The 16,461-nt window shown below is 39.6% G+C and overlaps 1 protein-coding gene across 1 annotated transcript in view; it reads left to right on the top strand.

The window, feature by feature from the left end:
- The window catches only part of LOC110155719 (cytochrome P450 7A1), a 22,755-nt gene extending 8,175 nt beyond the window's left edge, over positions 1–14,580 (top strand). Inside the window, exons 2-8 of the mRNA XM_020919876.2 lie at positions 315–555; positions 2,292–2,501; positions 3,991–4,185; positions 4,418–4,617; positions 9,141–9,271; positions 10,759–10,937; positions 12,449–14,580. Of these exons, the coding sequence (XP_020775535.2) occupies positions 315–555; positions 2,292–2,501; positions 3,991–4,185; positions 4,418–4,617; positions 9,141–9,271; positions 10,759–10,937; positions 12,449–12,751 (1,459 nt within the window). The 3' untranslated portion in view covers positions 12,752–14,580. The remainder of the gene's footprint in view (positions 1–314; positions 556–2,291; positions 2,502–3,990; positions 4,186–4,417; positions 4,618–9,140; positions 9,272–10,758; positions 10,938–12,448) is intronic.
- The last annotated feature ends 1,881 nt before the right edge of the window (positions 14,581–16,461 follow it).

Genomic DNA, 16,461 nt, shown 5'->3' with positions numbered 1-16,461 from the left:
CCACTCTCTTCTGTTTCCTTTCCTCTCTCTTCTTTCGACACTCCTCTCTCTTCTCTCTCCCCTCCTCTCTCATCTCTCTTCTCTTTCCTCTCCTCCTCACGTTCCTCTCTCCCTCTCTCCATTCTCTTCTTTCTCCTTCTCTTTCCTCCCCCTCCACTCTCTTCTCTTCTCTCTCCTCTCTCTTCTCTCTTCTCTTTCCTCTCCTCCTCCCGCTCCTCTCTCCTTCTTTCCATTCTCATCTCTTTGCTCCTCTTTCCTCTCCTCCTCTCCCCCTCTCTTCCTCCTCTCCTCTCCTCCTCTCCTTGTCTCCTCAGACAGCCGGGTGAGCCTGCGGTGGAGAATGGTTTGATTCCGTACCTGGGCTGTGCTCTTCAGTTTGGGGCGAACCCTCTGGCGTTCCTGAGGAGCAGACAGAGGAAGCACGGACACATCTTCACCTGTAAGATCGCCGGACAGTACATCCACTTCCTGTGTGACCCCTTCTCCTACCACTCGGTCATCCGCCAGGGGCGCCACCTGGACTGGAGGAAGTTCCACTTTGCCACGTCTGTCAAGGTAACACCGCCGTGAGCAGGGCTGGATCGACTCAAAGTACAATACTAGAGAAAAGAAATACTCGAGTAAAACGAAAAGTATCACATGAAAAAATCGTCTTAAAGGTGCAGTATGCAACTTCGAAGCAGGAGGGTTCTCTACTTGCTTGTCTGGAGATGTTATTTCTTTGCCTGAAATGTTCCACAGTAGGGCATTTGTTCAATTAAAGGTGTTGTATAGCTCAGAAATACCTTAAAAAAAAACATGAATTCTTACTATGTGCTGGCTTGCTTCTCCATTGACCTACCTCCATGTGATAACCAAGTTTATTTCTATACTGTGGGATAATCAAGGCAAAATAGTAATACCTCCACGAAGACAAGTAGGTGGTGGACCCTCTGATGGAAAATTGTTTAAAAATGTACTTCAGGATTAAAAACTAAAAGTATTTTGTGTATATTTTGAGATTTTACAAAGCTTCAGATGTAGTGATTTCGATACAGATTTGTGCAGAATTTTGTGTAATAGTTAATTGTTCAGTTTTATTTGTATGTTTTAATTTATTCAAATTACAAATGTGTTAAAAATAAACAGGCAGGTCTCATACTATAATAAAAAATGAAATACTTTTGCTTTTCAGTCCAGTTCAAAAATGTAGTGGAGTAGAAAGTACAGATACCTGCTCTCAAATGTAGTGAAGTTAAAAAAAGTAAAAGTATCTATTTGAAAATGTTTTAAGTAAAGCATAGATACCAAAAATTCATACTTTAGTACAGTACTTTACTACTTTTACTTTGTTACGTTCCAGCTCTGAGAGTGTAGCATGACTACAAGGTCACGGGTTCGATTTCCAGGCTGGATTACTTCTGTTTCTCTTTAACGTTTGACACTGGTGGTTCGTTACCTGTCCAGCCAGAACCACAGGCTTTCACAAAACTTTGCAAAGACAAGTGGATCTGGAGCTGTGTCCTGTCTCTGATTTCAGAGGGTGTGATTGACAGGTGGATTAACCAATCAGAGAGACACATGGGCCATTCATGTGAAAAACAAACATGGTCATTTACACCTAAAAATAGCTAGAAAAGCAATTCAGTTGAAAAAAAAGCAGCACAAATCTGTATCAAAATCACTACATTTGGAGCCTTATAAGATGCCAAAATATGCACAAAATATTTTTACTTTTTACTTTTACTTTACTGAAGTTTTGAGTACATTTTTAAACTTTAATACTTTTATTCAAATAATTTTTTTCATGTGATACTTTTACCTGAGTGTCTTTTTGCTCTGGTATTTATACTTTTACTTAAAGTTGCATTGTGTAACTTTGCTGGTGGAGAGTCCATCAACTTCTTTTCTCTGTGGAGATGTCATTGCTTTGCCTGGAATGTTCCACACTATGACATTAAAGAGCTTTACCTTAAGTTTATACAATTACAGGTGGTTTTATTGCTCAAAAATACCTAGAAAAACAGGTATTCTAACTCTGAGCGGTATTGCCTTTTCACAGATCTGACCTATGAATTGGTCTGGTTTGGTCTCCATGAAGATAGAAAGGTTTAATGTCATACTGTGAAACATTCCAAACAAAGTGATAATTTCTCTATGGAGTAAATCATTTGATGGTCCCTCCACCTGAAAAGTTACACAATGCACCTTTAAGAAACAATAAGTAAATTGAGTACTTCCTCCACCTCTGGTTTCAGTTCAGCTTTAGATCAATATCAGAGCATCTTCAGTAAGCTCCTTTCCTCTCGTAGGCATTTGGACACGACAGCTTCGACCCTCGGCATGGCCACACCACAGAGAACCTGCACCAGACCTTCCTGAAGACCCTCCAAGGAGAAGCTCTGCCCCACCTCATCCAGACCATGATGGGCCACCTCCAGGACGTCATGCTGCGCTCTGACACCCTGCACCCCAGCACCCATAGCTGGGAGGTGGACGGCATCTTCGCCTTCTGCTACAAGGTCTGGAGACTTAAATGTTTCAGATGTTTGGTCATGGAGCGCAGCACTGACGGAACTAAATTTGTAATTAATTTTTCCTATAGACTTACCTGAAAATAATCAGCTACATGATGACTAATGACCACAAGACAGAATTTTATTAAAGTCTGTTTCTGACAGCTTATAAACCGTAAAGTTCGAAAAGTATTTTGCAGAATCTTGTCTTTGAACTCTTAATATTTGAATGTTTGGAAAAGTTTATGGGAAAAATTAATGAGAAATATTCTGGAAAAGGAGCAGGTCACTGTTGAGCTCCATAGCTGCTCCATAGCTGCTGGGTTTACTCCTCAGAAGTTTGAAGTCCTGCTTGAGACTCAGTCCTGGAATAACACTTTTCACACTGATAGACATCACACAGAGCATCACATTGCAAAGCATTATGGGATACACCCTTAGACAAACAAACACTAAAGTAAAGACACTGTGTCTGTCAAAACAAACGAATGCTTTGATGCATCAGTGAAGAGTGTCAGTCAAAACAATATTTTTGGTCATACTTGTACTGCGCATGTTAAAAGTACATTATGTAACTTTCTGGAGGCACATCACCTGCACCACGGAAATGGAAAATTAAAACCATACTGCGGAACATTCTCCTCGAAGTTTTATGCCATACTATTGGTAGATTTTAGCCAACAGAACAAGGAGGCCCCTTCTCCAGGCCAAATAAGAGTCAGGTTTATGGAGATGTTAGCCCAGTTACAGTTTGTTTGCAATTAAAACAGCCAAAATTAAAAGAAACATGCATTTAATTTAGTATATTTTACCTTAAAATTTTTCATACTGTTGCTTTAAATGATATGATATATACTATATTTTTCGGACTATGAGTCATAACAGCCAATAAATGCATAATGAAGAAGAAAAAAATATATATAAGTCACAGCAGACAATAAGTCACACTTTTTGGGGGAAATTTATTTAATGAAATCACAGCCCAGGAACCAACATTTCATCTTGAAAGGCAAGTTACAGTAATAACAATAAAACAGAGAACAACAGGCTGCTTAATGTCACATATGAACAGGTTTTTCAGATAAACTATAACATAAAAAAGAGAACAGAACACAGTTTAACAAACTCTCCATCTCACTCCAAGTCAATAAATCCATTCAATTCTTCATCCTCGGTGTCACTTCTGAGCAACTTCATTGTGGCTGTCATTAATATATAATTATATGTCATTAATATATAATTATATGTCATTAATATATAAGTCACACCGGAGTATGAATCGCCGAACCACCCAAACCAGTGCGACTTATAGTCCTAAAAATACGGTACAGTACTTGCAATCTGTAATAGTCTGCAATAATGAAACAGCGCTTTTTATACTCATGTACGTATGTGTAGTGTTTCAGTTTGCGTTCAGTTTCCGTTTCAGCCTGTCCTTGTTGAAAGGTCTCTCATGTACAGTGTCTGTAAGCTCTGCTCTGCCCGTGCTCCTCAGGTGATGTTCGAGGCCGGGTACCTGACGCTCTTCGGGAAGGAGCTGGGTGAAGACAAGTGTCAGGCGAGGCAGGCCGCTCAGAAATCCCTGGTTCTCAACGCGCTCGAGAACTTCAAGGAGTTCGACAAGATCTTCCCCGCTCTGGTGGCCGGGCTGCCCATCCACGTGTTCAAGAGCGCCTACAGTGCCCGAGAGGTGGGTGAATGTGTATATTTAAAGACCTATCACCTCTTACAGTTTAAAAACTGTGCTACAATCACAACTGAACCTGTGTTGCCAGAGCACTTAAGCTGCAGCTAGAGACCACAAACAAGTTTTTCTTATTGTCAGTATTGATCGTTTGTATTTGAACCAAAAGTTACACCTTTAAGTATCAATATTTTAGAAGAAGAATGGTTCTAAATCAGTGTCCTCTTGCATCCCACAGAACCTGGCGAAGACGATGCGGCCGGAGAAGCTGTGCAAACGCGAGAACGTGTCTGACCTCATCTCTATGCGCATGCTCCTCAACGACTCCCTGTCCACTTTCAACGATATCAGCAAATCACGCACCCACGTCGCTCTGCTGTGGGCGTCCCAGGCCAACACGCTGCCCGCCACCTTCTGGAGCCTCTTCTACATGATCAGGTACCACACGCTTTCAAACTGCGCCCTAACATACGGCAAAGGTTTAATACAGTTCAGTCATTTAAACCAAGACACACGTAAGTTAAGGACAAAAAAAAAAGTTGAATATCATGTAAAAGGTTTTGTAATTGTGAACAAATTAAAAACATTGTAGTCGTCATCCATGCATGTTTGAGTGATTTGGTGATCTCTCCCAGGGCCCTATTCAAACCCTCCTTACAGATTCTGTGAAAGGCTCCGCCCACAATTCTCCATAAATATACTGTACAAAAACAGGATGCAAAACTGTACAAAGCAACTGGACGAATCTGATGCAATAGCCAAAGAAGAAATTAAATTTGCTGGTTGCTGGTTTTGGTCAGACGCTGGAGGACACTGCCTTAATTCTGTCTGAAGGGAGGAGCTAACTACACTGAAACTACTCTGGAACTAACACTGTTTCTGTTAGACCGTTCAAACTGCAATACTCATTTCGTATTTTATTGTGAAACCCAATATTTCTGCAAGGTTGTTCACATTTCCAATTAAATGCAACTTGTATGTGACCTCCAGTGTGAACTTTAATCGCCCCAAAAGTGTCCCGATATGTGCTTTGGAGGACAGGACGACGTCACACACAGCGAACATGCTCAGTGTTTACGGAAGTCGCCTAAACGCTGGGCTTTTTTCCAAAAACACGGTCGAGTTCTTTGTAAAATGGACAGGTTACATGTCCACGGCCGCTTCGTTTGTTTGAGTCTTTAGCCTCCTTGTATTTGGCTCGCACGCTCTTTATTTTTTGTTGACATTGGAGTCAAGAACGCCATTTAAAAAAACGCCTGGTTTCGATAAGACCCCTCCAATTTGGTCTGAATACAGCAATCCCCCCAAATATTAATAAACTCGCTAACCTTGCTTTCCCTCCATTGGCTAGACTCCGAGCCTGAAGTGTAGGTGGGATGAATGCGACCTGGACGTTCAGACTGAAGTCGTATGTCAAAAGATCGGATATGTATCAGTTTTAGGAGCACATTTACAAGTGGCCTGGGTCTCATTTGGAAAAATCAGATCTGTGTCATTCAGACTGTCATTAAAAGATCAGATACAGGTCACATAGGGGTGAAAAAATCGGATTTCAGTCACTTCAGTCTGCAGTTTGAACGTAGCCTAAGTTAACTAGGCCTATCAATCTTGCTCTGAGTGTGGGGTCATATTAGCATAATCATTCAAGGCCATAATGGAGCTTTCACACTTCTGGGCCTGATCTGGCTATCCCTATTGTTTTCTTTGTTTTGAGTTAGGCTTGAGGATGGAGGAGAAAGATGATGATGAAAGATGAGGCCACAGGCTCTTTAAGAGATAGATATTTACTACAAAAATGCATACAGTCTTGCAGGATGAATTTAGGTGACAGCATTTGTTCCTATATTTAAAGAGCTCATATTACACTATTGTCTGATTTATGTTATAATGTTGTTTCGTCATCCCTAACAAACCTGGAGTGGTGTTTTATTTCATTCACACATGTTCAACACACAAACCCTGCATGTTTAGATGTTTAAATCAACTTGGTAATCACAATGGGGACAGGTGAATGATCAGATCTATGGAGAAGCAAGCATGCACATGGTAAGAATATATGTTTTTAAGGGATTTCTGAGCAATAAAACACACATAATTAAACACATGCAAGGGAGAAGTGTTTTAATGCACCACTGTGGAACATTCCAGGCAAAGAAATAACAACAATCCACCTCATAAGTTATACAGTGCACCTTTAACTTGAAAAAAAACACAACTTCACTACATCACAAGGTGGAGCAGAGCATTTTGAGTTTTGGAGATGAAGACAGACTAATAACTCAGGATTATTCAAACATGTGTGAACGCGAACGAACTAAACACGAGTCAATTCTGTGTAATATAGGACTTTAAAATGTAAGTGAACTATAAAAAATGAAGTGAAAATAGAATTACAATTTATTATTTTCTTCACGAGCAGTTGAGAGTGATTCAACTACACCCACCCGTTTTAAACCTGTGTAGACTGAGTCAGCACTCTCACCAAGGTATTACATAAAAGCAAAACAAAATCACTCACTGCCCGCTCAAGGAAACATAAAAATATATTAGTCATGCCCACACGGAGCTTCTAAGACGTTTAATGGCTTGTAGAACAGGTTTGAGATCAATGTGAGGTAACAAGGAGCACTCCAGTTGTAAGGAGGCGTGTCCATCGTTTTTTACAGTTTTGCTTTGCGTGAGTTTAAAAGTAGTGCAAGAATTGTGATTTTCTTCTAGAATATTTCATAAACAAATATCTGGTTTGAAATTTGATAAACCTGACCTATCTGTGTCCCCCAGATAGAGGTAAACATGTTAAAATCTAATATAACTTCCACTGGTGACAATTGTTAAGATGATTTATTCTCAATTACAAAAAAAATTGTCATTATAATTTGGTTTTCAAGACAATTATTCAAGCAGAAAGCAGAATGAGCCTTACTGAGAATGCAAGTTTCAGTCTTTGTGATTTGATAATATTTCTTCAACTCAGATTGTGATTTTAATTTAATTACAGTTGTAATTGTGCAGACCTACTTTTGGATGTTGTGTGTGTGTCCAAAAGTCGTGTCCAGACAGTGCCTTGTCAGCACATCTGTTCAGTATCTGTGCTTATCGCTGGTTCTGGTTATCGTGTACTCTTATGTCACTCTTATCACTGCAGGACTGTACGTATGTGTGTGTGTGTGTGTGCATGAATGAAAGGTTAGCTGTGTACAAGACCTGACATGCGAGCTAATTGAAGAAGAGCAGAATAATAGTGATCATCATGTTTTTGACCCATGAACTAGACAGCGTCATTTGAAGTTAGTCAGACGTGTTCATTGCTGTAAAATGAATGCAAAATTGTTGAACTTACATGTAGGTCTGACGTTTACAATAATGAAATAAGGCAGGGGTCACCAAATGTTTTTCTCTGGGGGCCACATTATCGCTCCTGATTGTGATGGGGTCAGGGAGTCATATAACAGAATTGTATGACCCTGACGACGCAGATTATGATCTTTGAAACCCGCCACACTTTCTTTACATGTCAGACAAACTGCACGGTCCTTACACTGAACATAAAATAATCAGTCGTCCATTGTTCTTTGAAAACTCGACACTCTCTGTCAACTTTTGGTACTTTAACACTTGTCATTTTACTGTTCTTAACTGCACTACAAAACACGTGCGTTGACTGTCACTGTTTGATCTTCAGTTTGTCAGGTTACAAAAATTTGGTGGCAAATGTAAATACGTCATATAATTATTTAAAAATAAATACAAATACTTCATATAAATATAATGTTTTAATTGAAAAAAATCAACAAAATGCAAGATGCAGATGTGTCATTATTTGCGAAAAAGATTGCCTCATAGGGCCAGTTCAAGTGGAGGGGGGCAAAGAGGCTGGGGGGTCGGTCAAAGGAGCGTGGCGGGCCGGAGTCAGGCCATGGGCATTATTTTGATGACTCTTGACATAAGGTGTTATTGCAGTATTGCTTATATTGCAAATTTTTAAATGCATGAATAGCATAAAGTTGCATAAACCTAGAAAAAATGTGTTGAATCAACACAACTGAATAGTAAACACTTGTTGCACACACAATATTTGATTTGGTTCTATGTGATACAATAGTGTTAAGCCAACAGTCCATAATAGTGTTAAATTGACATGATGTTTTGCAGGAACCACTGTGTCACAATAAACTCACTCATGCAAGTCACTGGCAACATTTGATGGAGAAGAATCGACCCAAATAAGCCATGTGCAACAAGTGTCCACTATTCCATTATGTAAACCCAACAAGCGCTTTGTGTTCTTTTGTATTTAGTGTCGATTCAACACAATCCAAACAAAAGAACGTGTTTGTGACAAAGACAAAAGAGAAAATTGTGTCACTTCAACTCAAAGATATTGCTCAGTGTGGGTCCTTACTGTGAGGGGGCTTGCATCTCCACAAACCTGACTCTTGGCTTGGAGGAGGGTGTGTTCCTGCTTGTTTCCAAGGAAATGTTCCTTTGGTTATTGGTAGTTTTCAGATTCTATAATGTGATGATGTTATGCTTCCAGACGGGGGCAAAGCGCCAGTTTTTCCTCTTAACGATCTTGTACTTTGCCATGAAATATCAGAAAAGTAAATGCCCAAACATCAAACCCAATCATTTCTATTACTGACTAGACCCAAGACTATGCTATATTACAAAAAAATCTGCAGATGAACAATTTTTATCTGCCCATCATCTGTATTAAATAGCATTGGCCTATATATTGCTGTGATGTCATCTGAAACCCAGCAATAATATTACAGTGTGGCATAAAACGTGTCCATCTCCATAAAAATGTTCCAAAGAATTATTTTAACTTTCTATTTCCATGGAATCTTGCAAGTCCTGTGCCACCTCCACGATGTTACACAGTATGACTAATTAATTGTTATTATGTTTTATTATCATGAGTACTGTTTTTTAATGAAAGTGTTTCCTTGTATCCGCAGGAGCCCTGAGGCCTTGAAAGCCGCGAAGGAGGAGGTGAAGAGAGTTTTGGATGCAGCCGGTTTGACCCCTGACCCCAATAACCCCACCCTCACTCTGGACCGCGACCAGCTCGACAATATGCCAGTCCTGGGTACGCAATTCTGAGCTCTACACCATGATTCAGATATACATGTGTTTATGAGATGTGATTATGAGATAGTACTGCGATTTCTCTTCTCTTATTGTTATTATTATATCTTATGTTATTCCTGGGTTTCATCTTTCTGTTTATAGGCTCCATTTTGAAGACTTTTACCCTTCAACAGACAGAATTTTTTTTTTTAATGTGTTGATTTCTATGAAAATAGTCTCACATTTTCATCACAATTCTACAATAAGCTATGACTGTGTTCACACTCATCTTAGGCCCCGTCCACACTAGTACGTATTGGAGTCGTTTTCATTGCAGATGCAGTGTTCATCCACACTAACCTGATGGAAAACGGCTCCAGAGACGAAACGATCTGGTGCTGCCAGCTCCCATGAATTCAATTGAGTACGACTTTGAAAACGCTGATACGCTGATGTAGGTCTATGCACCGCGAAGTAATTCACGGCTAAAACACTAAGAGGCTAGAATATATGTCCATTCATATATACGGTCTATGCGTATGATCTGCAGACGTATAATCTCTGAAAAGTTTAACATGAACCATCTCCAACACGACAGAAGCACAGAACAGACTCACCATCAGCAAAACATCCCTCTGCCACAGAAAGAACACTGGTATTCCCCTGAGTCATGTCCTTTAGTCCGACAGAACCGCATCAGCGCACAATAGCGAGTTATTTTTTGAGTGCTTAGTTTATGCAAATTAGCCATGCAGTTTTAAGTTCTGTTTCTGTAAAACGTAAACAAATATGCTCAAAGCTGTGTGGATAGGGAAGGATTATGGACACAGAAACGACGTGTCTGGACACAGATCGTTTCCAATACGGTGATACAATGATACAGTGATTCATTTCAGTGTAAACATAGCCTTAGTTTGGCCCCGGTTTTTTGTTTTGTGATATGGGCCTGGTTTGAGTCCCCTCTAGTTCTGTTTTAGTTCCAGGCTTAGTCCCAGTTTAGTCCTCGTCTTGATATGGATTTCTTGGCCTAACTATGTATGTAGTCTTGAACTTTATCTGCACTTTCCAAGTATAGCTTTAAGGAACTCTCTGTCACATTTTAAATTTTCATTTTGGTTGTGTCTATTACACAAACATGCATTCTTAAGAAGAGTGGGCCTGCATCTCCACAAACCTGATATAACCTGTTATTTGATCTGGGCCTCATCCTCCTTGTACACACGGAAATGTTGTTCCACAGTATGATATCTATCTCCATGGAAAACAATCCGAAGTAGTTTCACTTTCTATTTCCATGGAATCATGCAGGTGACGTGCCACCTCCAGAAAGTTACAAATGTATTGCAATGTTGATTTCCGCCATAGTATTCTTCACTGAGATTTCACTTTGTTTTGGTACAGATTTGATCTTTTAGTTTTATTTTTTTAGTTTTCCACTCTCAAATGCAGCAAAGTTACATTCATTACATAACAATAATGTGCATATCTATCCTATTGTTTCCACAGACAGCATTATGAAAGAAGCCATGCGTCTGTCCAGCGCTTCCCTCAACATCCGTGTCGCTAAGGAGGACTTCCAGCTCCACCTTGACAACCAGGAGTCTTACCGTATAAGGAAGGACGATGTCATCGCCCTGTACCCGCCCATGCTGCACTACGACCCCGAGATCTACGAGGACCCTTATGTAAGAGACATTATCAGAGTTATGTCAAGACAACAAGTGTGTTATATAGGCACACATAAGAAGAGGTGGTAGTGTTAGAGTATTATTACTGTAGTATGTGTGTAGAAGTGTAAATGAACTGATTTGTATTTTAGAAACAATGTGACAAGACAGGTAAAACACTTTCTTTTTCAACCGCACCACCTCTGACAAAAACATTAGTTAGGCTGCACTCTCAGTGTTTAAAGAACGTTACTACAATCACAACTGAATCTGCGTTGCCAAAGCATTAACCTGCAGATAGAGAACATATCCAAGTTTTTCTCATTCTCACTGGGCTCTATTCATGCGATGACAACTTCCGTAGGGCTCTGTTCGTGGTAGTAAGTCTGACAAAATCTAGGAAAAATTTGAAAATGTCCCCGTTTTCTTCATATCCATGTCATTGTAGTGTTGGGTTATGTCCGGCTAATCAACAATTACAACCATACTTCAGTTTTCATCATTTCCTCACTGACACACAACTCACATGCGATTAGAAGAGACGTGGCGCCAAATTCAAGATGATTCCAAAAAGCACATAAGTATGCAGTCTTCATTTTACCGCTGATCACATTTACTTCAGTGGGTTTTATCAGTCGGTGCCCAGTGTCGGGAACTACACCAGAAGTTGTCATTGCATGTTTCCAAATGTCTTCCTGGTTTGTGACGTAAGCGGGAATAGAGTCAATATATGGACAGGTCATGGCTCATGTGAAAACTCAGAACGTCCAGAATTCCTGCACTGATTCATGACTGGCTGCAGGTCCTGGGGTTTAGGTAGTGACCATTCAGATCAGAGAGAAGCATTTTAACAACTTGGTCCTCATGTCCAATCAGCATTAGAATTGTCAATAAAAACTACATTTGATTTGGAAATTTTTACCTCTTATCTGGGGACACAGAAAGGTCATGTTTATGAAATTTTAAATAAAAATCTTACAAAAAGTTACTCTGAAGGGTCCATATTACGCTGTTTTCTGATCTGTGTTATAATGTTGTTGTTTTTTTCATCACAAACAGACCTGGAGTTGTGTTTTGTTTCATATTTAACACACAAATCCTGCATATTTAGGCTGAGTTCTTCTCTTAAACAGAAAACACTGTTCCACTTTGTGATGTCATGTGGTAATACAGTAAGTGCTCCACTGTTGTTTAAACTCCATACATCTTCACTAGAATCATTTGGATAATTTCAGCTCTGGAATTGCCGATCTCTGCTGAACTAAAGGCAAAAGGAGCTGTTACCTTGAAAAGTACCGCTTCATGACATCACAAGGTGGAACAGAGCATTTTGAGCTTTGGAGATGTCAACAGATTAATTATAAAGACTCAAACTCTGTATTATGTGTGAATGAAACAAAACACAACTCCTGGTCTGTTTTTGAGGAAGTAACAGTCTTCTAACATGACTTAAAGCTCACAAGAGTCAACTTTAACAACATTAGTCATATAAGAACAGTGAATTGCAATTGTATTTTTTTTTCTTGCAGGAGTACAAGTATGACCGCTTCCTGGACGAGAACGGTCAGGAGAAGACGGTGTTCTTCCGTAACGGCCGCCGCCTCAGATACTTCTACATGCCGTTCGGGTCGGGCGTCACCAAATGCCCCGGGCGCTTCTTCGCCGTCTACGAGATCAAACAGTTCCTCACCCTTGTACTGTCCTACTTCGACATGGAGCTACTAGATCCCGCCAGCAAAGCTCCGCCCCTCGACCAATCCCGCGCCGGCCTGGGCATCCTCCAGCCCACCTACGATGTGGACTTCAGATACAAGCTACGGTCCGCGAGCTAAACAGGACATGACTATGGACACTAAAGAGGACGCTAAGAGTGGACACTGCACTGTAAAAATGGATCTCTGTGTTAGTTGTTATTTTGTTTTACATGTTTATTTTGTAGTTTTGACAATAGTTTTTAATGAATTAACTTATTTAAGCACATTTTCCAAAGTCTGTGAATCATGGTCCTATGTAGGTGTTTCATTTCCAACAGTTTGTGACTGTAGGAGAGTTTTTAACGGCACAGATCTGTTGTAATTTCAACTGAATTCTTTTTCACGCCAGATAGTGTTAAAAAAAAACTTAGATTAACAGATTAAAGTCTACGTTGAGTAACAGAGCTTCAGACAGAGCAGCACATCCAGTCAGCATCACACCCCCAGTAAATGTTAGCCTGATTCATCAGCCGGTTTCACTTTGTGGAAACCATCTGACCTCGCAGCATTAGGATTTGTTCGCTCAACCGTAGGCCGGTACTTTTTTTATTTAACCAATCGCCACTATTTGATCGTGACTTATGTAATGCACCGCTTACGGGAATAACTGGTATATTAAGCTTTTCCCAAATCCCGTAGGAAGAAGGGCAATAACATCTTTCCCCTTGATAAAATTCACCAAACATTCTCTTTGTTCCGGCTTTAAATCTTCGATCTCAGGAATGGTTGCCAACACAGAATGGATGGCTCTTCTCTGATTGGCCGGTGCCTGAACTCGCACTTCTGGGGTTCTTGCAAACTGTCTAGTGTATTTCGATTCCTGACCTAATCGATGGAGAGAAAAGAAATTGAGTAGAGGCACTAGGTGTCAGTAGGTGTAAGGATGACATCAGCTGTAAAGTATCAATACTTTGATAACCAATGCCAGCCAATGCAAACTAGTGCAGAGACAAAGTCAACATAGAGTTAAAATTATAAATTGTATACTAATTATTTAATAATGCAATACTATTATCAGTGGGGATGCACTGATACAATACTGTTATCGGATATCGGTAAAAATTTGGGTGAATTGGATATCAGTTCCAAGAAAATATTTTAGTCGATATCCCATTTTGCTCTACAGACTGGTGCAGTAAGGCAATTTAGTGGAAAGTATTAAGGAAATAAATAATATTTTCAGTCTCTGCTTTAGTCTCGGTTTGGTATTGGGAATCTGCAGATACTTAAAACCAAAGTATCAATGTTGTTAATGTAATAATGTAGACCAGACAACTGAATAGAGCCCCAAGACGACATTCAACTTCACTGACTAACTGTGTGAATTTTCATTTAAAATGTTGCTTAAGGCCCCAGTGTTTTTGATCTATTTAAATTTTCAAGCAAAATCTTCTGTCTGTGAACAAAGAAAGGTGCAGTGAATACAAATAGTAGCTTATTTACATTGTCAAAAGTTTTTAGTTTTTTTTTGCAGTGTAGAGTGACTGAATATGTAAATAGTGTTTATATGTACATAAGAATTGTATGTTTTGCATGTGCATTAATTTTCTATGAAGGCAATAATAAGCTTTTTGTATCAGACTAGAGACTTTTATTTTGTTTTGTTTAGCTGTGAAAACATTCAACATTTCAAGCAATAAACAACAAGTGATACTACAAAGAATGCACTTTGTTGTTGTGTTGTATATTTACTATTTTGGTCACGTGACGGAGGGTTGTGGGTTTGATTCCCCGATCAACAATCACATCATTTGGCCTAGTTTCCCCTAGTTTGATGATTTTGGAGGATGTTTTTACCTTCCTGATTGGACAGGGGCAGCAGATATAGTAGTATATGAGGATGTAACTCTATAACCTGCAACAAGTTTGTCTAATTTACATAACAGTAAAGTACAGCATCTTCTTAAAGTCAAATTTAAACTACAGTGGGAAAATTTAATGGAATTTTGCATTATTTGTGAGTTTTGTGAACCTTTTTCTCTACACTGTGCATAATTATTAGGCAAGTTGTATTTATGATTCATTTTATAATTGAAAATCTAAAGTCAATCCAAAATGTTAATAAACCTCAAACCTGAATATTTAAAATCAATCAAATGAAATCAGTCTTTAATGTCATACTGCTGTACATACGACTGTAGTGCAGGCAAGATGAAATAGCGCTTCTCTAGGTATCAATAAAAAGAACATAATTTAAAACACACTCATGGCCTTCTTTAAGTTCTTGGACCGAGGAGAGGGAAACTGATTACTCTCTCAGCTCCCTTTACTAGCCTCTGCAGAGCTTTTTTGTATAACATACTGCAGCTGGAGCACCATTTCAGTTGGCACTTTCAATGCTGAAATTCAGTTGGTAAACCTAAAATGCCATGAATGAGTGCTTGTGTTAGAGCTAGTGCAGCCTCTATTCCTGCAAGATACTGTGCAGTACTCTCAAGCTCCCAGGCCTCTGATAGAGAACCTGAGCTGGATGAGGATGAGAGAGAGATTGCCTTCGGAGGGTAAAGAAGAGATTTTATACATATGGCAAATGCTGTGATCCACTTTTGGGTCTTGACTTACCAGTTCAGAATGACTGATTTGTTTGAATCTTTTCGAAGGGCCTGAATCCCTGTAATTCCTGGATAGCATGCGCAGTAGGAGATAGAAGGGCCTTGAACTTGGCTCGGAGCTGCTAGTTTTTCCTGTTAGCTAATCTGACCTTCACCTGTTTATCTGGAGCACTATCACACGAGCTGTTGGCTATAGTGCTTCCACCGCACGCTCATTACAAGGATAATCTTTATGACCACTTCCACCCAGCTTTAATCTACATGAAACCAACTGTTGTGTTAAAAATTTAAAGATTTTATTGGGAAAAAGGCACGTTTTATAGTATTACTCCATTACACATTACCACAAAACACGAGGGCAAGAATATTACGATGCACTTGATGTTTTCTAGCTCAGAGTTAGAGTGTATATTTTCATGTTCATTTTCATTAAAAATAGAATTTTAAAATAATAATAAAAAAGAAGAGTTCAATTAGTTTAATTGATTAAGCAAGGCAATATTATCTTCATCAAGACAAGCCGATTGCACACCTCCTACAAAAAAGTAATAATGAACTTTTCAGGTGTGCATCATAAACAGATGGGGTGATTGGGGCGATTGCAGTTTGGCTCGACACTCGACCTCGACCTCTGGAGCCAAATCACCAAACAGTGAGATACAGATACAGAGCCAACAATGAGCCACTGTGCACCAGAACAATGAGCCGCTCCTCCTCCTGATTCTCTAACAGAACTATGCGCTTATGCAACTTTGGTCAATCCAATTTGAAGTCACAAATGATTCCACAGCCTTCTCTTGTTTGCGCCTAAACCTGATGTCATTTAAACTGAATGCACTTCTTTGTCAAATATTAGGAGGGAAGAAAAAGTGTGAACACGTGTTAGTTTTCAAGGAAATGTGTGTAGCCCAAGCATCGTGTTGCCAATACCTTCACCTGCAGGTACAGTCATATCCAATTTTGTCTCAGTATACAGTAAAGGTCAGGCCTCATGTGAAAGCTCAGGCTGCACTAGCACTGACTCATTACTGGCTGCAGGTGCTGGGGTTCAGGAAGTGACCATTCATCAGAGAGAGGCATTTTAGGTTTAAACCATCTGGATTTTAGCATTGAAACTGGCAACACAAATGAAACTCATTCTGCTTTCTGACTGGATAAACCTCTTGAGAAAAAAAAAAAAAGACCAACTTATAACATAAAAAATGGGCCATCATTTACAGTGTTGCTGTCACTAAG

Source organism: Boleophthalmus pectinirostris, unplaced genomic scaffold (genome assembly GCF_026225935.1).
Source record: "Boleophthalmus pectinirostris isolate CB_2022bp ecotype Guang Dong unplaced genomic scaffold, ASM2622593v1 HiC_scaffold_16, whole genome shotgun sequence".
Taxonomy (NCBI): domain Eukaryota; kingdom Metazoa; phylum Chordata; class Actinopteri; order Gobiiformes; family Gobiidae; genus Boleophthalmus; species Boleophthalmus pectinirostris.
Note: the sequence above shows the minus strand (reverse complement) of the source record. Positions and strands in the feature narration are given on the sequence as shown.